This window comes from Sphaeramia orbicularis, chromosome 19 (assembly GCF_902148855.1).
Source record: "Sphaeramia orbicularis chromosome 19, fSphaOr1.1, whole genome shotgun sequence".
NCBI lineage: Eukaryota > Metazoa > Chordata > Actinopteri > Kurtiformes > Apogonidae > Sphaeramia > Sphaeramia orbicularis.
The window spans coordinates 23,071,337-23,097,347 of NC_043975.1; the positions used below are offsets into that span (position 1 = coordinate 23,071,337).

The 26,011-nt window shown below is 36.0% G+C and overlaps 1 protein-coding gene across 4 annotated transcripts in view; it reads left to right on the forward strand.

Annotated features, from left to right (window-relative positions):
* Window positions 1-14,889, forward strand: part of sdk2b (sidekick cell adhesion molecule 2b) — a 922,804-nt gene extending 907,915 nt beyond the window's left edge. For 2 of the 4 annotated variants that reach the window (XM_030121445.1, XM_030121446.1), the window contains exons 45-46: window positions 9,177-9,233; window positions 12,622-14,889. In XM_030121445.1, the coding sequence (XP_029977305.1) occupies window positions 9,177-9,233; window positions 12,622-13,044 (480 nt within the window). In that variant the 3' untranslated portion in view covers window positions 13,045-14,889. The remainder of the gene's footprint in view (window positions 1-9,176; window positions 9,234-12,621) is intronic. The other 2 variants (XM_030121447.1, XM_030121448.1) reach the window with 1 other exon arrangement.
* The last annotated feature ends 11,122 nt before the right edge of the window (window positions 14,890-26,011 follow it).

The window sequence follows — 26,011 nt, forward strand, 5'->3', positions numbered from 1 at the left end:
TTGTGCTGTCTGTCCTCTTTTAATCCCTGGGGCCTACAGCAGCAGGTATAAGTTCACTATTGTACTGCTTCTCAAGAGGGGATTTGGAGGAAGCTCACATTGACTTGGCAAGGCAACAAGGCCACCATTACTGTTCTGCTCCCCTATTGACTGTTTTTTTTTTTTTTCCCCTTACTGTATAGATTCTCATTTTCCAAGGTTGTCTCTGTGGCATTGCCTTTGTGTCATTTAAGGTAGAAACCAGTCAAAGACAGATGATCTCATCCCTGAGTCAGAGATGGATTGTAGATTGTTGTCTCTGCAGAGTGGCATTCAGTGGGAGAAAAATGAAAATGTCTGCTTTCGCTCACATACTTTCTCTTCGTCTCTCTCCCAACCCTCTCACGCCTTGTCTGTCTGTGACTGCTGGAACTTTTCTGGCGGCGGCTCAACAGAGACTACCATCTATATTGTTTGGACGGCCTCCACTGACAACACATCTCTCGGTTTTGACTGGCTCGGTCTGAACAATGATGTCACCGAACAGTAAAGGGGAAATTATGACCGCAAATAAATTACATTTTGGATTCGAGTCTATTACCGGCCACTCTACCAAATTGGTGCAACCTGCTGTCCCATGACCAAAGAACTCATTTAAAAAGCAATTAAAGGTTCAGCGTATGGGGTCTAAGGGGATCTAATATTGTATTCATATAATTTAGGAAATATAATACTCGTAATACTTTAATTACTGTATATTATATATCTACAGAGGGAGAGTGCCTCTTCAATAAAAGCTGCCATGTTATGTTGACATGTTCATGCCTTTTTCTTATCTTCTGTCCATTTTATGGCGAATGGAATGTAGTTATAAGCTGCATTACGACTTCTATTATTGTAAGTTAACCCTTTATAGGGCACTCATAGAAGAGACTGATCTCAAGAAACCACGTTGCATGTCACACCAGTTCTTAAGGCATTTGGCGAGATATACCTACACATTTTCGACCTTTCGCGTGTTATTCAACGCCATTTGATCGCATGTCAGTTGACACAAAGATCTCCGGTTCGCATAACCCATAACCCTAACCCTCAGTGCGTGGTATTTGATGCTAATAATGGCGTAAACATAAACTTGGAAAGATTATAATGCGTACAGATAACACACCAAATAAAAGTGGCGTGTACATTTACACGAGTCAGTTTAGTTTTATTTCAAGCATATAAAATCATCAGATAACAAAGAACCATACAACACAGTCAAAGAAAATTTCCAGCGCTCGAAAACAAGTGAGAAAAACTATAACTTATAGACCCCCACACCCAATTTCCTGCAAATTCATCAGATTTGGAAATGAAAAAAATAATCATTGCCTTAAGGTTCAATGATAAGATAAGATAAGATAAGGGGAAATTTCATAGTTAACAGCACCAGTAATACAATAAGCAAGTGCAGAGAAAAAGAGAGGTAGAAAAGACCACAAATGAGACAAAAAATTAAAATATAAAGAGAAAAATAAGAAATTTGGTATTTGTATAAATAAATAATTTCAATTAAAAAATAGAAATTGTTTACATATTTACATCATCATGGCTGCACATATATAATGTACTACAAGGTTTGTTTTGTTTTTTTTTGTTTTGTTTTTTTTATAATCCATTTACTACCATTTGGAAGAATACTTTGATCTTGTTAAATTGGTCAAACCTAAATGCTTTTTTAAAAAATGTGATAGCGTTGGCTAGCAATTTGTACCAATCAGTGGGAAAGACACAATAAAAGAGACTGAACATGTGAGTGAAAGAGAACTAATGTGAGTTGAAAACTATCTTCAAAGTCGTACAGTGTCTTTGACTCTGTCTCTGAAACTGAAATTACATCCCTATTAGAGGGCATGACTACTCAGACACTCTTTAAAGTCTGTCCATAAACAACATTCATTAGATAGTGAGAGAGGAACGAAGCTACCGAGTTCGGTGAAGCTGCTGACAAAATGCAACTTGACTTTGATTTAGCTGGTTTCTCAGCATGCTTCTATAAACACATCCTTCTGTCATTTCCATTTTTTTTTTCCTTCCTAGTCAATTTCATTTTTCTACCCAAGAATTGATATAAACATGAAAAATGTATGAATGTGTCAGGATTTTATAATCTCCCTCCGGTCTCCTGCACACTGTTATTGTCTTTGTCTCTGGGGACCCCCACTGTGTTCACTAAATCAATGAGAATGACAACCCCCCCCTATTCCCCCACCTCTATAATAATCCATAACTGAAGGACAAAGGATTGACCCACTCTATGTTGGGGAGTGAATTCATTTTAGGGGGATGGGTGCCCCTCTACCATGAATGTGTACTCCTACTCTCATCTCCTACTTTAAATCCAAAGGAAGCCATACTGTTTAGTGATGTTTCATGAAGCAAAGTAACACATTCAGATTAACCTCATTAATCCCCAGAGGACAAACCATAGTCCATTTACTCAATAAATAGGAACCCATAAAGACTCAGTGCTACTTTTATGTCAGTTCCCAAATGAATTTTTCTCTCTATTTAACTTTTAGTTAAGTGATTTATCGCCATTTAATATAATATTGTCCTATGTATTTTGTGTTTTTTCAGTGAAAATCTGGTAGTTTTTTAGATTTAATTCACTGATCATGTAGATGTTCATAAGAGTTATTATATCGGAAACAGAGAAAACTGAAGAAAAGTTACATTTTCAACAAATCTATCAATAACTGAGCATAAAACAACTGTGTCCATCCACTAGCATTGATCCAATTCTATGGGTTTTACTGGTGAATCAGTGTTGTAGAAGATGACGGTGTTTCCACGTTCACTACGAAGCCTCTGAATGTCCAAATGGGTCATATCTGATGGCCATGAAAAGGTGACAAACTGCATTTTACACCAATTATTTACATGTATTGATAGAACTAGTGATTCAAAAGTTATTCAATAGTTTAGATCATTTTACATGTATTGATAGGATTAGTGGATCAGCAGGTATTAGACAGTTTACATCAGTAGATGATTTTGGATGTTGGTAGCTGTTTGGGTCTTTATGGGTTAAACCAAGTATTCAGTGAGTTATTTACAGAGTATTCAGTCTGTCTTCAGTGTAGTTCTACACTTACTAAAATGTAAAGTCTGACGAAACATGTTCTGTAATGTTCAGTTCTATACTATAGTGGACAGTCAACCAACTCTATTATAAAGGTGCGCTAACAGCAGCTTAAAACTGAAGCCCAACTCGACTTATTTCCAAATGTAATACCCATAGACTGTACATAGTTGACATAGGAACCATGATGTCACCCATCGGTTTCTGCCAGTAGTTTGCAATTTGGTCATTGTCATGTTGGCAGGAAGTGACCATATTTGGATGAAAGAGATAGTACTATGGTAACCCAAGGGCTCAGAGGTGAGCTAAGGCTAAGCACTAGCTTACAGAATCAGTAAAATGATAAACTCCGTAAAACATCATGTAACAAAGTCATTTTGCAGTCTTGTAACTTTTTTTCCTCCATTTCATTAAATTATACATTTACACTAACATGTACTTAAACATAAAAAAAACTCACAAACACAATACAAAAAACCAAATTACACAACAAACCTACAAAGCTGTTAAACAAAACAAAACGAGGCAAAAAAGACAAAATAAATAAATAAATCATATGTAAATAATACTTCTTATTTACCACAACTGCAGAGGAGCTGTCTGTCAGGAAAAAAAAACAAAAAACGGTTTTATCAAATAAACTCAAGCCTTTAATCCATTTAGTATCATTATGAAACAATGAAAACTTGTTCATCTGCTGAGTTGGACTTTCTGGGCTTCACTTTTAACAAATAAAATATATTTTTTCTAACAGATACCTCTGCTGCTGTTGTGGTTAAGACGTTACATAAGTAGTATAAGCAAAGGATTTGGTTCCACAGATGTTTCATGATATTCAACATCACTTAAGAACAATACCCCGCTTGTTAGCATAATTCAGCTACATTAGCTAAAATTAGCATTGATTCTGTATTACATGCATGCTGGGGTGTCATAAAAGGGGGGTAAACATTACAAATTCATGGGGCCCAGCATCTCCAGGGGGTCCAGGGGATATAGGTTAGAAGTTGTGATAATTTTGTGCAAGCTCCGGAGTAGAAGAGAGGCATAGAAGCCGGGAGTCCGACATTCAGAGTTAAGTTTTACTTTCATTTTTACGCACCTGTCGCGGTTGTTACAGTACTTATGAAATGCACCCATATACCTCCAGTTATTACAGTACATTCATACCACCCCCCCACCCCTGCCTGCTCCGATGACAGACTTATAGATAATTTCTTTTCTGAAGGACCTACATTTACCTTCCATGGGGTCCACAATTGGTAGCGGTGCCCCAGCATGCACGTTTATAAAAGCTCACAAATGTGCTCTTATATACAGTATCATGTAAATTTGGTGGTGTTTGTGTTGACATTTAACACTCAGTAGCTGAATTACTTGGTTACGACTTGCTAACGTTTAGTGTAAAACTTCAAAAGTAGCTTCAAGGCCAGTCTGTTTTTTCACTAAGATAGGAGCAGCGTTAGTTTAGGAAGTTTCAATCACTTTATTCCCACTCTCTTACCTCAATAAGGACATTTTTTGGCTCCAAAAACACAAAATGTAAATTCAAGGCTTCCAAACTGGTGTACACAAACAGATGGATGTATAGTCTGTGGGTATAAAGCGGGACTGTAACATGGTGACAGCATAATGTTAATCCAGCCTGAGGCAAAGGAAAGATCTGGTACAAATTCGTCTGCTCATACGACAATCGACATCCCAAAACAAGTAAAGCCATTTAGTCTTATATTTGGTATTTCTCCCCTATATCATTCAGTGCTTGAAGTTGTAAATAGGAGTACAGGAAATGTTATATAGATGAAAAAATAAACCGCTGTCAAGTGGTTTCACTACTTAATTGGATGGAATTGTTAGTCTCTCTGCCTAATTTAACAACGCAATGATGAACGAAATGTAATAATTGACACTCGCTGGCTGGTAGGTGTCTGTCTTACACATATTCTTGGGTAAATAAGATGGCGATTCCCCTGAGGCTGAGTGCAATGCTGCATTTCGTGCCTAAAGCCTGTTTCTTCCACAGGATTCAGATCTGGTAATTAGCTTATAATGACTTGAAGTGCGGAGCTGTTTCATGGGCCGTGTTGCCCCGGAGGCATATTTTCAAGTATCTACGTTCCCAGTGTAGATTCCCTCAATTGGATTCTTCAGTCATTTCTGTCAAATAGTGGTTATGATCCAAAAGCGCATATTGGAGTGGTGTATACTTGAGCGGAGAACGTTTCAAGGACCAGAACATCTGTTTGGTGCACTGTAAGGCCGCGCTAGGGTGGGCAGGAGTGGGATGCAATTCACTGTGTCAACACTTGGTCTGCACTTACTCTTTCACAGTGCCTCACATCCACCAGCGGAGTAGTGGTTCATTTCTCAGTGTGGTGTTAATTCTTTCAGAGTGAGGTAATCTTACTTGAAGTAGCTCCGTATGTCTTGTTGGTCCACTGTGAATGGACCTTGTTATTGTCTTGTTGTGTTGCTAAACATGCTGGCATGACCGGAATGCTTTTCATCACTGTTTGGCCTCAAGTGCTTACAACTGGGTATCATTATTAGATGTACACAAACATACACGCAGCAATTGATCCATCTTCGACTTTGAAGTGCTTCACATGGAGAAAGAATGATCTTTAATTAACCAACAACTTGAAAGTCTCTTCAGAACACGGGTAAACCTGCTTTGCAAATCGTACTCTTTGGATTCCTTTGTTAAAATAAATGAGCTGAAGAGGACGAGATCACTTTCATTTGCGTATCATCAAATAGTTACATAAAAGAGAGGCCTTTTTCCTGCATAAACACAGCTGATAGGTTTTAAAGAAAAGGGCTTTATATAGGACCTTGGCATTGAGACATGAGCCATGTTGAGGCAGATGGAAATCTGAGCCTACAGCCATATGCATCACATATGTGCTCTGACATATCCAGTATATATAGCGGTTCTCTGGGAAGTACCCCCCCACCCCCAGTGCCTGACAGCAACTATATTCTTAAACATGAAAATGAAACCTTACAATATGTAGACAGAAAGTAAACACATGAAAACAGTTCTTTAACCCTCCGGTATCCAGGTGCGCATTTTAGGCACAGTTTGCACTTCGTTTTAAAAAACTTCATATTATTTTTCACAATTTAAATAAGGTTAGAATTCAAAAGTTGTTCATTTTTGCATGATCTTAAAAATTCTGACCTCCAACTAAAATTTGCACATTGTAAACAAAAGAAAATTACAAGACTAGCATCTGTCTCCCAGGTGTGCCTAAAACGCACTATTTCTTCCATTTGATATGTATGATTAGGGCTGACCTTGATTTACAAAAACAAAATCCAATTAGAGCAGAAAAATAAATCAATATATAATATTTAATAGTTTGATTTATAGGTGTGCATTTTACGCACACTTGGTGATAGATGCTAGTATTTTTGAACATTTGACCTAGCGCCAAGAAAAATAATGCAAATCAACCGATGTTGGAGTTAATCATTGACATATGCCAGGCTGCAAAAATCTAATAATATGCTATCCACTTTTTATGTAGTGTATTGAAAAAAACTTTTTTTTTTTTTTTTTTTTTTTTGCATCCAAAAAAATGGTTTGTTAACATTAAAAACACAGCATTTAAAGGGTTAAAAAATGTGACAATTATTGAGTATTTGGTATTTTTATTTACGGCTCAAGTTGATGAAATAGAAAAAAGTATAAAAGAATTAAAAACAAACTGTATGAAATTTTTTTTGACATTTTTCCACAAGTGTGCCAAAAAGGCACATTTGGTGCTTAGTAAGGGCCTTGATGGATGGGATACCGGAGGGTTAAAACTCATCGGCATCAGCTTATAACAAAATGAATGTACCTTTTTTTATTTTTTTTGGGGGGGGGGGGGGGGTGTTACACAACGGTGGTTTTGGCTGAACATGAGTTCACTGTGACCATGTTATTAATCACAGCTGAACTGTCTAAATGGCAGCCTTCTTTCATTGCAGTTAGTTGACCGTGAGCGCATCCACCAACCCCCCACCCCCACCCCTCCCCGAGTGTTTGCTGATCACGATGCTTTTTGTTTGACAGGTGGAATGTTACTTGACGTGTTTACAATAGTGTTTGTGGTCCAGTAGGCAGCGAGGTGGAGGGTCAGTGTCGAGAATGTGCCAGGGATTATGGTCAGTTTTGTGCGGATGAATGAAATGGAATCTAAATTGACTTTGCAATGTGTTAATCCTTATAAGAAAAAAGAATACATGACGTTCACTATAGTAAGTAATGTTAGGTAAAAGTCATGTGTCTTTTCCAAGTGGTGTATGTATACTCATGGCATTGCTCTTGTAGTATTATGTCTACGTGTACTACTGTAGTACATTCTAGGCCCCACACTGGAAAAAATCTAAATCGTACCAAGTGTATTTTTCTCATTTCTAGTCAAAATATCTCATCACACTTAAAATAAGACATAATCACCTAAAGAGTAACTTTTCAGTGAGATATAAGAACTTATTTTTAGACAATAAATCTTGAAACTCTTATTTCAAGAAATCTTACCAAGATAATAATTTTCACTTGTTCCATTGGCAGATTTTTTATTTTTTTTTGCTTGAATTAAGCAAAAAAATCTGCCAATGGAACAAGTGAAAATTATCTTAAGATTTAGATTTTTGGAGGTATAAACTTTGAGTTCACTAGTTTATGTCTAATTTTTCCTCTACACTGCAACTGCAGTATGAACTGAAGGTGAACTTATGTTTTAATCATATATGTTTGACCCATTTTCTAATTTATTAAATTATACATTATGCACAATTACCCCGCCCCCTAAAAGGCGAGGCAAGGGTTATTGTTTTTGGTTCGATTTGTTTATTTGTTAACACTCTAGCAGCAAAATTATTGGTTGAATTCATACCAAACTGGATATATAAATTGCCAGTGACCCAAAATAGATGTGGTTACATTTTGGGAAAAGTACGTCAAACTTGAATTTTTTATGAATTTTTAATTTTTTTTTTTTTCTCCCATTTACTTATTATGGGCGAAATTTCACATGTCTGTAGCAGCAAAACTATTAGTTGAATTCATACCAAATCGGGTTTATAGATTGCCAGTGACCCTGAATAGATGTGGTTACATTTTGGAAAAAGTAGGTCAAAGATCAAATTTTTATGAATTTTTAACTTTTTTTTCCTCCCATTTACTTATAATGGGCAAAATTTCACATCTATAAAAACACCAATTTTGTTTCAATTTGCTCCAAACTTGGCACATACTGTATATAGAGGCAATTCGGTAACACTTTATAATAAGTACACACTATGAAGCATTAGTTAAGCATTAACAAATACTGAATTCATCATTTATAAAGCATATTTCTGACATGAATACTTTAGATTTAAAGAGTATATCTTACATTGTTTTGCAAGAAAAAAATAAACAACTTTAAGGTTAACAGATAATCATTTTTAATAATCGTGATTTCAATTATTGCTAAAATAATCGTGATTTTTTTTTTTTCTATAATCGAGCAGCCCTAGCTTAACTCATGCTTCATAGTGTGTACCTATTATAAAGTGTTACTGGCAATTGATATGATGACATCAGCTGGATTGATGCCAAAATAAGCTACAATACATGCGAGGGGCGGGGTTTGTTGTGCCTGTCACCACTTGTTTTGATCTTAACGTAGTACACTTTGCTCACACTAATCGAAATTGGGAATAAACTTTTTGTGAGCGACGACATAAAGGACGTCTGCGTAACTAAAACTTCTACTCCATTACATTTCGTATCATCGGCCTGAAAAAACACAACTTGGCTAATTATGCTACGAGGCTAACGAAACGTCGATACTCTTCAGATGTCACTTTCTGTCAGTGCACTACAGCGTCTGTGTCTGTTTTGTTTTCAGGCTTTCTATTACATTTTCTCTCCATTCACACAGAATGGCACAACAGGTCCAAGTCATATCTGAATTGTCTTGACAGGGCCGTTTTGATGGTTGCAGGTTTGGCCGACGATTCTTTTTTTTTTTTTTTTTTTTCTTTTCTTATGGTGCTGTACTGTAAACCCCATTGTTTTGTTCACCCATAGGAGGCGCTGGTGTTTTCATATGGGACAGGTGGCCTACATACACTTCCACTGCATTTGGTGAGGTTCCTGTGGCTGCCTGCTTTCAATGTTTCTAGCCTTTATAGGTCACTGGTTCCTACTGCTAGTCCCCATCCAATCCTCTACCTCAGATTCCCATGATCAGACCCTGATGCAAAACTTTGTTATACAACACCAAACCCCAGCTTGTTGGCGTGGTGTGGATACAAAGACCTTCTATCCTGAATTAAAGTCAATACAGTGACTGATTAGGGTTAAATCCCCCCCCACCCCACCCCCCACCCCAAGCCCCTCCCAAATAAATGAAGTGACCTTTGCCATCTTGTGTTGATGGTCCATTTCCAGTGCACGCTCCAGTTCCAAGTCATCCCTTCATGCTTTGACCACCTTGTCATTTTTGGTGTTCGTGTGCGTTCGTGCCGTGTTGTAAATGTAAGTCTGGTGTGTTTGTGTGCAGGGTTCAACTTTTTTTTTGTACTTTTTTTTGTCGTTCTTAAAAAAAAAAAGTCCATTTTTATCTACCCCAATATTTTTTTTTTTAAGTTAAAACTCTAAAGCGACCCAACCAACTGAAGCATCTAAGTGCCTCTACAACTGACAGTATTTTAAGTGTAATACCACTAACTGCCACTAGATGAGGGGTGTCAAACTCATTTTAGTTCAGGGGTCATATTCAGCTAAACTTGATCTGAAGCGGGCCAGACCAGTGAAATGATATATCATACATAACAATATAACATAATAATATAGAAATAATGTCAACTCCAAACTTTTCTCTATATTTTAGAGCGAAAAAAGTAAATTTACATTATGAACAGGTTTACATCTACAAACTATCCTTTCAAACAATGTGAATAACATGAACAAACTGAAAAAAAGTGTCATTTTAACAATATTCCGCCTCTGTTTATCATTTACGCATGTACATTATAACGTACAGATCACAGTGGATTTACAAATACACAAAATATTTAATAACAGGCAGAATATTGTTAAAATTGTACTTACTTCTCTTAAAACATTTCAGGTTCATATTTGTTCAAGTTTTTCAATTTTTTTTTAACGAAATTATACTTTGTTTTAGTATAAATACATGAAAATAATTACATTTACAAACAGAAAATTTTGGAGTTGTCATTATTTATATGCTCTTATGATAGTATTTTACTGGTCCTGCCCACTTCAGATTGAATTGGTCGGAAAGTGGAACCTGAACTAAAAGGATTGTACATATTTTAGTGTAATTTTTGCATTTCATAAATTCATCCCATGGGCCGGACTGGACCCTTTGGCGGGGCAGATTTGGCCCCTGGGGTGCATGTTTGACACCCGTGCATTAGATGCTAGCTTCAAAAACTCGTGGCTCCCGTAGACTTCCTTTGAACTTGTCTTGGCGAATAAAAACTTGTCAGGCTTAGACTACATTTGACAGCTCACTCGCCGAAAAGTACACCCCCACCCCACTCGACAACGTTACTGTACTGTATTTCACTAAGTTGACAGCTTTACCGCATCGGCAACAAGGTTATTATCGTTAACGAAAACTAACGAAATGACGAAAACTAGAATTGTAAAAACACTGTCGTTAACTGAAATAAATAAAAACTATAATTAAAAGAAAAAAAAACCAAAAACAATAACTAACTGAAACTGTATTGTGTGTTTACAAAACTAACTAAAATGTATAAAAATTATGGTTGAAATTCCCTTTGTTTTCGTCTTTGTTAGTGTCGGATTGATACGAAAGCGATTTATTTCGCTCTAGCAATTTTAGCTAGCGGCACCATACAGTACTTCACGGTCCGTCACTTCTCGTCACTTGACAAAACAGTCGTTTTCTGGTTCCCACTCTACCTGGAAACATGGAGACTGAAGCTGGGAGAAAACAGAATCCTGTCTGGGATTTATTTGAATACGATGGCGAAGAAGATAAAAGATACAACAAAGCTAAAATTAATACTAAAACTAAACTAAAACTAAGAATTTAGAAAAAAATGAAAACTAATATAAACTAGCAAACCTGCTTTAAAAACGAATTAAAACTAACTGAATAAGAGAAAAAAAGTCAAAACTAAATAAAACTAAACTATAATGAAAAATCCAAAACTATTACAACCTTGCTTCCTTTGATCTTGTCTTGGTGAATAAAAACTTGTGTCAGGCTTAGACTACATTTGACAGCTCACTCGCCAAAAAGGACCCCACCCCCCCACCCCACTCGACAACTTTACTGTAGCTGTGATTAAAAACATAACACTAACAAACCTTTGCTGCACAAATATTTCACAAAGCTGACAACTTTACCGCATTGGAAACAAGGTTATTATCGTTAACGAAAACTAATGAAATGACGAAAACTAGAATTGTAAAAACATTGTCGTTAACTGAAAGAAATAAAAATTATACTTAAAAGAGAAAAATGATAACTAACTGAAACTGTATTGTGTGCTTACAAAACTAAATAAAACTTATAAAAATAATGGATAAAATTCCCTTCATTTTCGTTTTTGTCAGAGTAGGACTGATATGAAATCGATTTATTTCGCACTAGAAATTTTAGCTAGCGGCACCATATGATATTTAACGGTCTGTCACTTCTCGTCACTTGTGGTTTACAGTCGTCTTCTGGTCCCCACTCTACGTGGAAACATGGAGACTAAAGCTGGGAGAAAACAGCCGAGTCCTGTACGGGATTTATTTGAATATGACAGAGAAGAAGAGACAAGATATAACAAAACCTAAAACTAAACTAAAACTAAGCATTTAGAAAATAATGAAAGCTAATAAAAACTAGCAAACCTGCTCTAAAAACAATTTAAAATGAACTCAATTAGAGAAAAAAAAGCCAAAACTAAATAAAACTAAACTATAATGAAAAATCCAAAACTAACCTTTGCTGCACAAATATTTCACTAAGTTGACAGCTTTACCGCATCGGCAAGTGAAATATTAGCCCCCCCACCGCCCCCTTGCACTACCCATTCATGACTTAGCATCAAGACTTCAAAACAGTAGCCCGAAAACTTTCCAATTTCCAGTATTTTCGACCAGTGCCCATGTGGAACTGTGCATTTCCAACTCTGTGGGAAGAAAATAAAGCAGGACTGCCCACCCTCTAGTGCCATATGTTCTATCATCAACTCTGGACTTTTGAGGGCAGTTGATGGTCTGGATGTCATTTATATTTGCCCTGGGTAATTAGGCAACCCTTACTGTTGAGCCCTGGTGTGTGTGTGTGTGTGCATGTGTGTGTTGTTTCGACAGATAAAACTGTGAATCGATGGCTTCTCTCAAAAATAATTCAATAACTCCATGTTCATTTGCATTTATAGCCTCAGCATCTCTAACTGTCCCACATGGAAACACTGCAGAATATCAATGTTCGGATCCATATCGCGGTATTTAATGTCCGTTCTTTGTCCCGCAGGGCAGCGACAGCGAATACGAGGTGGACCCCAACCGGCAGAAGACCCACTCTTTCGTCAACCACTACATAAGCGACCCCACTTACTATAACTCCTGGCGCCGCCAACAGAAAGGCATATCCCGAGCACAGGCCTACAGCTACACCGAGTCCGAGTCGGGCGACCCGGAACACTGCGCCCCCCCGCCGCTGCCCCCCCTACCTCCGCTGCCGCCCCAGCTCAGTTCACCTAGCCCCCAGCCTCAGCAGGCCCAGGGTCAACCCCAGGGCCAGGGAAGCTTGTTCAGGCCCAAAGGCAGCCGGACTCCCACTCCTTCCCAGCAGAGCTCCAACCCTCCCAGCCAGCACAGCACCCTCTACAGGCCCCCCAGTAGCCTAGCCCCTGGTTCACGGGCCCCCATCGCTGGTTTCTCCTCCTTTGTGTGAAAAACGCTGAAAAGGACTTATAGATTTCTGGAAATACGTACCGAAATTGGGTCAAAGGAGAACATAACGTCATATAAGAATCAAATCATCAACATCTGAGTTTCTTATCATTATTTTACTTTTTTCTTCTTTTTTTTTATCTGGTTTGTTGCAGACGAACACTTTCAAGCACTATGTGTGGATGTATGCCCGTGTAGACTTTGATTTCTGCCATCAGTTACCGAAATAGCAACATCTTTTCACTCTTTTAACTATTTGCATGGTGTTTTATCATCATTCATTTACTTCTTTTTTTTGCTTTTTTTTTTGTTGTTGAATACATTCAAATCTCTCTGATTCTGTACAAAGTCACATGAATCTTTGAAAACACAAGCATATAAATATATAAATATATACAGTATATATAGTAGATATACATAGAAGACAAAATGAAGTCGGTGCAGTCTGAATGCATTGACCTGGACTGAAACAACCGTGACGGAGCCATATTGTGAAGCAGAACGGACATGTTTGTTTGGACTGAAATATGAACACTATGTAAAAAAAAAAAAAAAAAAAAAAAAAACCATTTAAAAAAAAAAAAAAAAAAAGGAAGCGGAAACATGGGTGTGGAATTCATGCCAAATCGAATACTTTGAAACATCTTGGCCTGGGGAAACTCTTCAGCGGACAATGGAGAAATAATCACGTGTTTCCGTGGAAACAGCTCTACGGCCAAGAACTTACAAATGAATCTAGAAGTCTGACGGTAAAATGGCCGAAGCAGGTCATGTGTCAGTGACTGTGCTGTGCCTGAAGGATCCTACGGATATATGAAACGAGTGTATATCTGTTCAAGTGAAAGTGTTTGAAGTCTTTTTGTGGGTGTGTTACAGTGGATCAAAGATGCCTTGATAGAGTAACACTTATTTATGATATTCGGCACCAATTTTGACTGGACTGCTGACGGTGTCTTTGACAGTGGCATCCTTAACGGCTGGCCTCACGCTACGAGAGCCTTCTTTTAATCTTGACAGAGGTAGGCTGTGAATTAATTTGCATACACAACCCATCAAAAATGCTTTTTTTTTTTTCACCCCCTTCGCTGTGTCGCACACATTTCACAGTGTCATTTCTGCTGAAATGTTTTTGAAATCCAGCCTAGGACTGTCAAAACGTGCTCTTTCTGGAGCGGCGAGACGGCTACTCGTTCCGCTCAAATGTTAACAGTGTGATTTTAATAAGAAACAAAGTGGATTTTTTTTTTTTCTCTTTCCTGTTTCCTTTTCCTGCTGATATAACCGTTCGCTCACTGATCACAAAGCAGCACTGAGTCTGCACTCTGCACCGAGAGATGATGTCATCCAAATGCCTCACCTCTTTTTCGTGTAATCAATCATTCTGTACTATTCAGGTGTGACTGTACCGTCTCAAATGTGTGTGCGTACGTACATGAGGATGTGTCATGATTACACTTCTTGTGGTAAGCTTTACAGATCATTCACTGTGTGTCTGGTTTTCAAAAAAAAAAAAAGAAAAAAGAAAAAAAAAAGAAAAAAAAAAAAAAAAGGTTGTCCTGCAGTAAACTGTAAAACCTGCCTGGAGTTCCGCAGAGGTTCGGCACCGTCCCACCGCCTGTCAGGCACACTCATAATTGCTATAGTGAAGACTCAGTGGTGTGTTCCTAGACTTCATAGCTCAAAAAGAAAACAAAAAAAAAAAAAAAAAGGAAAACGATCATCTCTTTTTTTTCTCTCTCTCTCTCTGTGGGGTGATTTCATTGTACGCAACAAAAGCTTATCATGCTGAATCTGAATGAGTATATGAACACCGTACATTTCTGAAATAAATTATTTTTCAATGTTAGCCGTGTTGGTGCTCACTTGTATCGAATACACTGTTACGAAAGAAAGATAATAGAGAGAAATGAAAGTGAAATGAAACAAAGAAAAAGTTTTTCAATAGCACATATAGTGAACCGATTCAAGTTACTTTATAGCACAGGTGTCAAACATGTGGCCCGGGGGCCAAATCTGGCCCGCCAAAGGGTCCAATCCGGCCCTGCAGGATGAAAGAGCAAAAATGAACCTGAACAGTCCAGGTTGTCCAAATCCTTTTGGTTCAGGTTCCACATACAGACCAATGTGATCTCCAGTAAAAACAATAACACAATAAACCCATAAATAATGACACCGACAAATTTTCTTTGGGAAAAATTATGTGGAAAAAATTTGAAGTGAAAAAAATGACATTACACTGTGAAAATATTTACATTTACAAAACTATTCTTTCACAATAAAATGCGAATAAATACAGAAATAAAAACAAAGATGAACACATTCACACATTTCAGATGAGCACATTTTTCGTGCAAAATGTGCAATTTCAACAATATTCTGCCTGTTACTAAATGTTTTGTACATTTATGGATCCACTGTGATCTGTAGTCGTGTTAATAATAACACTGGTCAACAACAAATTTATTGTTTAAGTTTTTTGAGCTGATTTAGGATCATTTTGGTGTGCTGAATCCAAAAATCACATTAATTTTGCTCAATTGGGTCAGCTTTCTGAACTATGCTACATATTGGCTTTTTAACATTTTTGCTTACATTTATGGGCATTTTCACATCATATGATACAAAATTCTTTCATATTTCTTGCAATAAGTTCTGAAGATTTTACTTTTGCCAATTTATGATTAATGTTTTTTTTTAATATTACAGGTGAATCAAATGGCTTCGACTAGAAGATCTTGCAAAAATAAGCCTGACGTATTCTGCAACATCTGCGGTGAATACACCATTGTACCTAACAGGAATCAAGTCACAAGTTTCATAAAGTGTGCTTACCAATCTTATTTTGATATTAATTATTATATTTTGTGAGAAGATCAAATTTTTCAAAATCAAATTAGCAAAAAAACCTGATCTGATTGAGAAAAACAGATGTCATTTTTGGATTTAGCGGTGCAAAATGGTCCTAATTCAGCTGAAAAAACCTAGGCAACTTGCAAAAAACATTTTTTTGTAACCCAGTGTAATAACAATAATAATAATAATAATAATAATAATAATAATAGATGTAATATTGTAGAAATTGTTCAAATTGTAGTTCCAAACTCCAAAATTTTAACAATATTCTTCCTGTTACCAAATGTTTATGTAACATTGTGTGTAAATGTACATGTAGAAATAATAAGTCGAGGCATAATATTGTTCAAATTGCACTAATTTTTCAAATGAAATTTCTGTTTTTTCAGGTTATTCACATATTTTTTTGTAAAATGTAAATATTTTCATAATTTAATTGGGGTTTTTTTGTACTAAAACAAAAAGAAAAACTTGGATTTGTCATTATTTATAGGTTATTAAGTCATTATTTATACTGGTCTGGCCCGCTTGAGATCAAATTGGGCTGAATATGGCCCCTAAACAAAAATGAGTTTGACACCCCTGCTTTATATGGAAGTTAATTAAAACATCGCACAAAATATTTAGAAATGAAAATAAAAGGAATAGAATATTTAATGTAAAATAAATACTTCTTCTTTGTTGGTGCATTTTTTAGGTACATAGACAGACAGACTTTATTCTAAACATAAATAGACAAACAAGCTCTTTAACAGTTTTATTTCGTGCTTGCTATTGGTTATTTGTAAACTTTAATCAACTCTGCTGCTACGCTATAGCTAGTGTTGTTGAACGTAGCTGCTGTAAAAGAGCACACTGCAAAAAAAAAAAAAAATCAAAATCTTACCAAGTATATTTTTCTCATTTCTAGTCAAAATATCTCATCACACTTAAAATAAGACATAATCACCTAAAGAGTAACTTTTCAGTGAGATATAAGAACTTATTTTTATACAATAGATCTGGAAAATCTTATTTCAGGAAATCTTATCAAGATAATTTCCACTTCTTCTATTGGCAGATTTTTTTGCTTGAATTAAACAAAAAAAAAATCTTGAATTAAACAAAATTAAATCTTGAATTAAGCAAAAAAAAAAAAAAAATCTGCCAATGGAACAAATGTGTATTACAACTTACAGATCACAATGGATCTGCAAAATACACCAAATATTTTAGTAACTGGCAGAATATTAGTAAAATTGCACTTACTTCTCTTAAGACATTTCTAGTTTTTCATATTTTTTGTGAAGGGCTAGTTTGTAAATTTACATAATTTCATGTAATTTAACTTTTTTTTTTTTTTTTACACTAAAACAGAGGAAAAATTTGGAATTGTCATTATTTGTAGGTTTTTATGGTAGTATGTTACTGATTGGACCCACTTGAGACTAAAGTAGGGCTTTATTTGGCTCCTAAAGACTGCTAATATCTTCAGTGGAATTTTTGCATTTCACTAATTCATCCCAGGGGCCGGACTGGACCCTTTGGTGGGCTGGATTTGGCCCCCGGGCCGCATGTTTGACACCTGTGATCTATATCATCAAACTAATAGCTCCAAAAAAAATAGGACCAATGGCCCTGTAGCTTACCGGCCAAATTAAAAGCTTTGGGAAATGTATCCAGATGCCATTTATTATCACCCACTTATGTGTATTTATTATATTACAGAAATAGCCCATGTTTTGGTCATATTCCAATCAGATCTGTAAAAAATTCCAATTCCAACTTGATATCATTGATACTGATTTATTGGATCAATCCACTTCCTATCTCTTATAATGGGAAAATGTTTCAAAGTTGCACCAAATCCAGAATCAGATTTGGATCGAAATAATTTCAATACCTTGTGCTGACATCATCATACAGATGCTGTATACCAAGTTTGAAGTCAATCAGAACTGGAGTTTCGGAGAAGAAGACGATTGAAATGTTTTCCCCATAAGAGCCCATGTTAAATTTTCCGTAAGTTCCCGAATCCAGAAGAAGATCCTGATCAGCATGTGGACATCATGTTTTGGTCATCTCCCCATCAGGGCTGGACTGTAGAAATTTACACTGGATACTAGGCCTGTAACGATACACAAATTTTTCCGTTTGGTACGTTTTTGGTTTTCAAAGCCACGGTTCGTTTTTTTTCGGTTCGGTACAGGAAGAAAGAAAACCCCTCAAAATGTTTATTAATGCATTTATGAATTTTTCAACATTTTTCCCCCAATTTTTGGAGACAATAGAATATAGAAAAACAGGAATAATATAATTCTGCTGCTACAAATCAAATAGAAAATAAAATAAATTATTAATATTACTAAATGTATTTTAAACACTAGAAGCACTCTGATCAGTGCTGAAGGCTGATCAGTGGCCCCCCCCCGTGGGCCCCCCCACCCCCGATCACCACCAAAATTTAATCATTTCTTCCTTATCCCATTTCCAACAAACCCTGAAAATTTCATCCAAATCTGTCCATAACTTTTTGAGTTATGTTGCACACTAACGGACAGACAAACAAACAAACAAACAGACAAACAAACCCTGGCAAAAACATAACCTCCTTGGCGGAGGTAATAATTAGTATTGCACTTTTCCCTGACAGGTAATTTTGAACAAACAAGAAAAATCTAATCACAGTTCTGTCAGTTCACATTCTGCATAAAAATAACAAAAAAAATTCCACATGAAGTGCAACATTAACAAGAAGGTAAACTGGTATTCTGTTTAAACAAACTGAAGAGAAACTTTGACAACACAATGAACCAAATTATTTATTTTAGGACAGAGAACAAACTGTTTAGGACACTGTGTGTATTTGTGTGTACCTGTGTGCACGGGGGATTATTATTATTTTTTTTGTCGGAGCCGGGAGGTAGGGGGGGCACGCAGTTATATACCTGGGGGTGCGGTCCATAACTAACGTAACGAATGCTGTCGGGAAACGAAAGTGAAACTTTACATACTTTCAACGTTCTATTTATTCCTATTATTTATTTATTCTATTTATACAGTGTGTGTGATAGACAGACAGACAGACAGAGCTAGTGTAAGTGTTTTAGAACAACCGTAGTTCCTAGGGGCCAAACAACGTCTGTCTTATTAACGTCTCTTTCGTTGTTGTCTTTCACCTGAACCTGAACTGATCCAAACTGGACTGGACTGATGGTGGAGGGTCTTCAGTCTCTTCCTTCCAGGTTCACATCAGATTTGTTGTTTTTTGTTTTTTTTTAACCTTATATCAGCGGCTATTTCATATTTCGGGTCAATGTGTGCGTCTTTCAAATATGTCCGTGTGAAACTTGCACGGATTTAAAGTTCTGCATCGAACGACGTCTTTCATTCCTTTTTCTTTTTCTCATCATACTGTACCGTTTCGGTACAGCTGTGTACCGAACCGAACAGGTGCGTACCGAAATGGTTTGCTTCGGTACGTGTATCATTACAGGCCTACTGGATATCATTTATATTTACAGAGTTATTGCATCGATCCACTTCCTATCTCTTATAATGGGGAAATTTTTCAAAGTGGCACCAAATGCAGAATCAGATCCAAATAATTTCATTAACTTTTGTTGACATCATCAGAAAGAAGCTGTATACAGGGTGGGGAAGCAAAATTTACAATATTTTGAGGCAGGGATTGAAAGACAGTGTATGACCAATTAGTTTATTGAAAGTCATGAGAATTTATTTGCCACAAGAAAACTGACATAATAGAAAATGTTTTTATTCTATGTGTCCTCCTTCTTTCTCAATAACTGCCTTCACACGCTTCCTGAAACTTGCGCAAGTGTTCCTCAAATATTAGGGTGACAACTTCTCCCATTCTTCTTTAATAGTATCTTCCAGACTTTCTGGTAATAGTTTTGCTCATAGTCATTCTCTTCTTTCCATTATAAACAGTCTTTATGGACACTCCAACTATTTTTGAAATCTCCTTTGGTGTGACGAGTGCATTCAGCAAATCACACACTCTTTGACGTTTGCTTTCCTGATTACTCATATGGGCAAAAGTTTCTGAAAAGGTATGGATAATAGTGTTAGGTATGATTATGACATCAGTATATGTTTGGTTTCAAAACAATTGACGTAGTGCCTGCTGAGAAAAAACAACTAAATGTTCAGTGTAAATTTTGCTTCCCCACCCTGTACCAAGTTTGAAGTCAATTGGAATTGTAGTTTCGGAGAAGAAGACGATTGAAATTTTTGTAACGGACGACGACAGATGACGACACCGGACGCTGCATGACGACAATAGCTTATGGCATGTCGGTCGGTAAGCTACAAACAAGTGTTTCCAGATCATCCATACAGAAACCCAACCACGGTCTTTTCCTAACCCTAACCTGAGCATTTTAACTGTGTCAAACTAATCCATCTGTCACGCCTTAGTCCGGATCTTAGCGACAAAAATGCAAGTGTTACACGCATTGATTACATTTGTAAGATCAGTTTCTATCACAAATTGAAACAAATCAATTCACACATGAAAACACAAAAAAAAGGCTTAAAATTAGGCTTAAAAGTGTGAGACTGCGTCATGAAGGTCACCACGTGTCCATGACAACTGACGAAGGCTAATTAGTTGATGAAATTCCATGTAACCTTAGTGTTACTCAGGGCAGCAATAAATTGGATCAGTGCGAGCGGTGTGAAATCCTGTTATCTGGTTACAAACGTCCCCTCCTGACTGTTTTCCATCTTCTTCTCTGCTCTTAAACTGCACGATTCATTAGCTCATTATTTGTTCTTTGCGCCCGCTGACTCTTTCAGTTGCCATTACCGACGCGTCACGCTACATGTTAAGTGAAACCTGTCGCCTTTATGGTTACAGCTTGAGTAGTCTGTGAGGTTTTCTTAACCCATAAAGACCCACTGCTACTTTAATGGCATTTGTTTCCCTTCATTTAACCCAGGGGTGTCAAACTCATTTTAATTCAGGGGCCACATACAAACTAAAAGTGGGCCGGACCAATAAAATAATATAAATAATAGGATAAGAACTGATAAATAATATCAACTTCAAAGTTTTATCTTATGTTTTTGAGTGAAAAAAAGTCAAATTCCGTAATGAAAATGTTTACATTACGAACTGTACTCGAACACAACACAAACAAATGTGAACAACCTGAAAATTCTTAAGAAAAATAAGTGTAATTTTAAGAATATTATGACGTAGTTTATCATTTTAGTGATGGGACTTTTGGCTCTTTGAAGGGAGCCGTTCAATCAGGAGTCGTTCACTGAAAAGAGTTGTTCAGAAGACTGGCTCTTTTATGTTTTTTGCATTATTTTGAAACACCAATGTTTTAATGACTAAATAGGCTACATGTGATGATTGACATTACATTTTAAAGGTGTTTCATTGGCGCGGCAGTAAATATTATCTTACTGTAAAAAAGAATAAAATGTGTGGGCTAAATACATGACATGAGAGGTGACATTAGGCAAATGCTGGAATTTGACCAAAAAACACATCCCGGTACATTATGTGGACTAGTCTGTAGCCTAAAAATGAAGAAGAAAATTTAACATTTTCTTATTCTCCTCAAAACAAGAACAATAAATGTGTGTAAACATACGGAGAAAATTGCACAAAACACAAATGTGGTTAATCGCTGCAGTTACTTAAATACATGAACTATAGTGCAATTCTCAGAACAAGAACACTATGTTGGTAAACATACAGAAAAAATGCACAAAACACAAAAGTGATTTATCATCGCAATTACTTAAATACCTTAACAACTGTAGTGCATTTTCCCTCAGAATAAGAACAATAAATGTGTGTAAACATATGGAAAAAATTGCACAAAACACAACAGCGATTAATCACTGTTATTAATCCAAAAAAAAAAAAATGAACGGCTCTTTACAAAGATTTGGTTCCCATTGTTCATTTCAAAGAGCCGTTCAAAAGATTCGATTCGTTCGTGAACGTCACATCACTATATCATTTTCACATGTGCATCACAGCTTACAGATCACATTAGGTCTACAAATACACAAAACATTTAATAAAAGGCAAAATGTTGGTAAAATTTCACATACTTCTCTTAAGACATTTCAGGTTGTTCACATTTTTTTTGGTAAAAGGTTCGTCTGTAAATGTAAATACTTGTGTAATTTTAGCTTTTTTACACTAAAACAAAGACAGAAATTTGTGGTTTTCTTTATTTATAGGTTATTATGATAGTATTTTACTGGTCTGACCCACTTCAGATTGAACTGACCTAAAATGATTTTAACATCATTGATCGTTAATAATTTCAGTGTAATTTTTGCATTTCACACATTCATCCCGCGGGCCTCATTGGACCCTTTAGCGGGCTGGTTTTGGCCCCCGGGCCGCATGTTTGACACCTGTGATTTAACCTTTGTTAAGGGATTTATCACCGTTTATTGTAATATTATCCTCTGTAGTTTGACTTTTTCAGTAAAAGCTAAGTATTGTCTTATATTTAACCTATAAAGACCCAGTGCTATTTTTTTTTTTTTTTTTGGGATCAATTTTTTATTTATTTTTTTTGTGCATATCCAAAAGTACAATACAAATAAAAGAAAGAAATTCACATTTTATGATGCAAGATTTAGTGACACACAAAATACAACCCCCCCCAGGAACCAATGGTAACCCCCATACTAACCCAACCTGGATCTCAAAATGTGAAAACCACTAATAAAAACAAATACATGTATATAGATGAAAATGAATATAATTTACTGATATAAACAGATAAGTGATCACCATAGTCATGTACAATTATGTTGCACTCTTTCTTTAACCATAATGTAAACAGCATCCCACATATTCAGGGTTTTTCAGCTGGCTGCATGCATCTGGGCCACTGACCTCTCCATCATAAACTATATCTAGAAAAGAATTGATCCATTGTTGGCGTGATAAAGTATGAGGCGGCTGCCATCGCAATGCTGACCCAGTGTTACTTCTGTGGCAGTTCCCAAAGGAATTTTTAACCTTTTTTAACTGATTTATCATCATTTATTCTAATATTATCCTCTGTATTTTGCATTTTTAAGTATAAATCATGTATTTTCCTGTATTCAGTTTACTGTTAATGTAGATGTTAATAGAAGTTCAGATTAAAGTTGAGGGTTATTTATCAAAAACAGAGTAAAATGAAGAAAATATGACTTTTTTAGTAAAATTGATCATTAACTGAACATGAACCAAGTGTCTCCATCCAATGTCACTGTGTTAGTTTTGTAAGCACGCAATACAGTTTCGGTTAGTTATCGTTTTTTTCCTTTTAATTATAGTTCTTATTTATTTCAGTTAACGAAAATGTTTTTACTATTCTAGTTTTCGTCAGTTCGTTAGTTTTCATTAACGATAATAACCTTGGTCTCCATCCACTGTCATTGATCCAACTCTATGGGTTTTACTGGTGAATCAATGTTGTAGAAGATGAAGGTGTTTCCACGTTCACTACGGAGCCTCTGAACGTCCAAATTTGGTCATATCTGATGACCCTGAAAAGATGACAAAGTGTATTTTACACCAATTATTTGCATTAATTGATAGGATTTTAGATCAGCGGATGATTTTGGTCGTCGATGGCTCTTTGGGTCTTTATGGGTTAATTTACTGATCATATAGATGTTCATTAAAGCGCAGATTACAATTGTGGGTTATTATATCAAAAAACAGCAAAAACTGAAGAAAAAATGACATTTTCAGCAAAGATATCAATAACTAAACTTAAAAACAAGTGTCTCCATCCACTGTCATTGATCCAACTCCATGGGTTTTACTGGTGAGTCAATGTTGTAGAAGATGACAGTGTTTCCACGGTAACTACGGAGCCTCTGAACATCCAAATTTGGTCATATCTGGTGACCATGAACAGATCTGATGAAAAATGACTTTCTCTATATTTAAACTTTCTTAAGTAATTTATCACCATTAATTGTAATATTATCCTCCTTAGTTTGTGCTTTTTTTCAGTATAAATCATGTATTTTCCTATATTTAATTCACTGATCATGTAGATGTTCGTAAAAGCTAGGGTAATTATATCAGAAACAGAGAAAACCGAAGAAAAAATGGCATTTTTCTGCAAAGATATCAACAACTGAACATAAACACAAGTGTTTCCATCCACTGTGATTGATCCAACTCTACTGGTTTTACTGGTTTCCACGTTCACTACGGAACCTCAACACATCCAAATGGATCATATCTGATGACCATGAAAAGATGACAAACTGCATTTTTCACCAATTATCTACATTGATTGATAGGATTTTAGATCAGCAGATGATTTTGGTCGTCGGTGGCTGTTTGGGTCTTTATGGGTTAATTCACTGATCATGTAGATGTCCATAAAAGTTCAGATGAAAGTTGAGGTTTAATATCAAAAACAGAGAAAACTGAAGAAAACATGACTTTTTTAGTAAAATATATCAATAACTGAACAAAAACTAAGCGTCTTCATTCACTGTCATTGATCCAACTCCATGGGTTTTACTGGTGAATCAGTGTTGTAGAAGATGACGGTGTTTCCATGGTAACTACGGAGCCTCTGAATGTCCAAATGGGTCATATCTGATGACCATGAAACGATGACAAACTGTATTTTACACCAATTATTTACATGGATTTATAGGATTTTAGATCAGTAGATGACTTTGGTCGTCGGTGGCTGTTTGGGTCTTTATGGGTTAATTCACTGAGCATGTAGATGTTCATTAAAGCTCAGATTAAAGCTGAGGGTTATTATATCAAAAACAGTGAAAACTGAACAAAAAGTGACATTTTCAGCAAAGATAGCAACAACTGAACATAAAAACAAGTGTCTCCATCAAGATTCTAATAGTTTTGGATTTTTCATTATAGTTTAGTTTTATTTAGTTTTGACTTTTTTTTTTCTCTAATTCAGTTCGTTTTAATTAGTTTTTATAGCAGGTTTGCTAGTTTTTATTAGTTTTCATTTTTTTCTAAATGCTTAGTTTTAGTTTAATTTTAGTATTAATTTTAGTTTTGTTGTATCTTTTCTCTTCTTCGCCGTCGTATTCAAATAAATCCCAGACAGGACTCTGCTGCTTTCTCCCAACTTTAATCTCCATGTTTCCAGGTAGAGTGGGGACCAGAAAACGACTAAACGACAAGTGACGAGAAGTGACGGATTGTTAAGTACCGTATGGTGCCGCTAGCTAAAATTGCTAGAGTGAAATAAATCGCTTTCGTATCAATCCGATGTTGACAAAGACGAAAACGAAGGGAATTTTATCCTTAATTTTGATATGTTTTAGTTAGTTTTGTAAACAGACAATACAGTTTCAGTTAGTTATGTTTTTTTTCTTTTAATTGTAGTTTTTATTTATTTCAGTTAACGAAAATGTTTTTTATAATTCTAGTTTTCGTCATTTCGTTAGTTTTTGTTAACGATAATAACCTTGGTCTACGTTCACTGTCATTGATCCAACTCTATGGGTTTTACTGGTGAATGAATGTTGTAGAAGATGACGGTGTTTCCATGGTAACTACGGCGCCTCTGAATGTCTAAATGGGTCATATCTGATAAAAAATGATTTTTTCTCTATATTTAAACTTTTTTGAGTGATTTATCACCATTGATTGTATTATTATCCACCTTAGTTTGTGTTTTTTTTCAGTATAAATCATGTATTTTCTTAGATTTAATTCACTGATCATGTAGATGTTCATAAAAGCTACGATTAAATTTGAGGGTAATTATATCAGAAACCGAGAAAACCGAAGAAAAAGTGACATTTTGAGCAAAAAACATCAGTAACTGAACACACAAACAAGAGTCTCCATCCACTGTCATTGATCCAACTCTATGGGTTTTACCGGTGAATCAGTGTTGTAGAAGATGTCGGCGTTTCCACGGTAACTATGGAGCTTCTGAACGTCCAAATGAGTCATATCTGATGACCATGAAAAGATGACAAACTGTATTTTACTCCAATTATTTACATGAATTAAAAGGATTTTAGATTAGTTTTGGTCATCATTGACTGTTGGAGTCTTTATGGGTTAATTCACTGATCATGTAGATTTTCATTAAAGCGATTAAAGCTGAGTGTTATTTATCAAA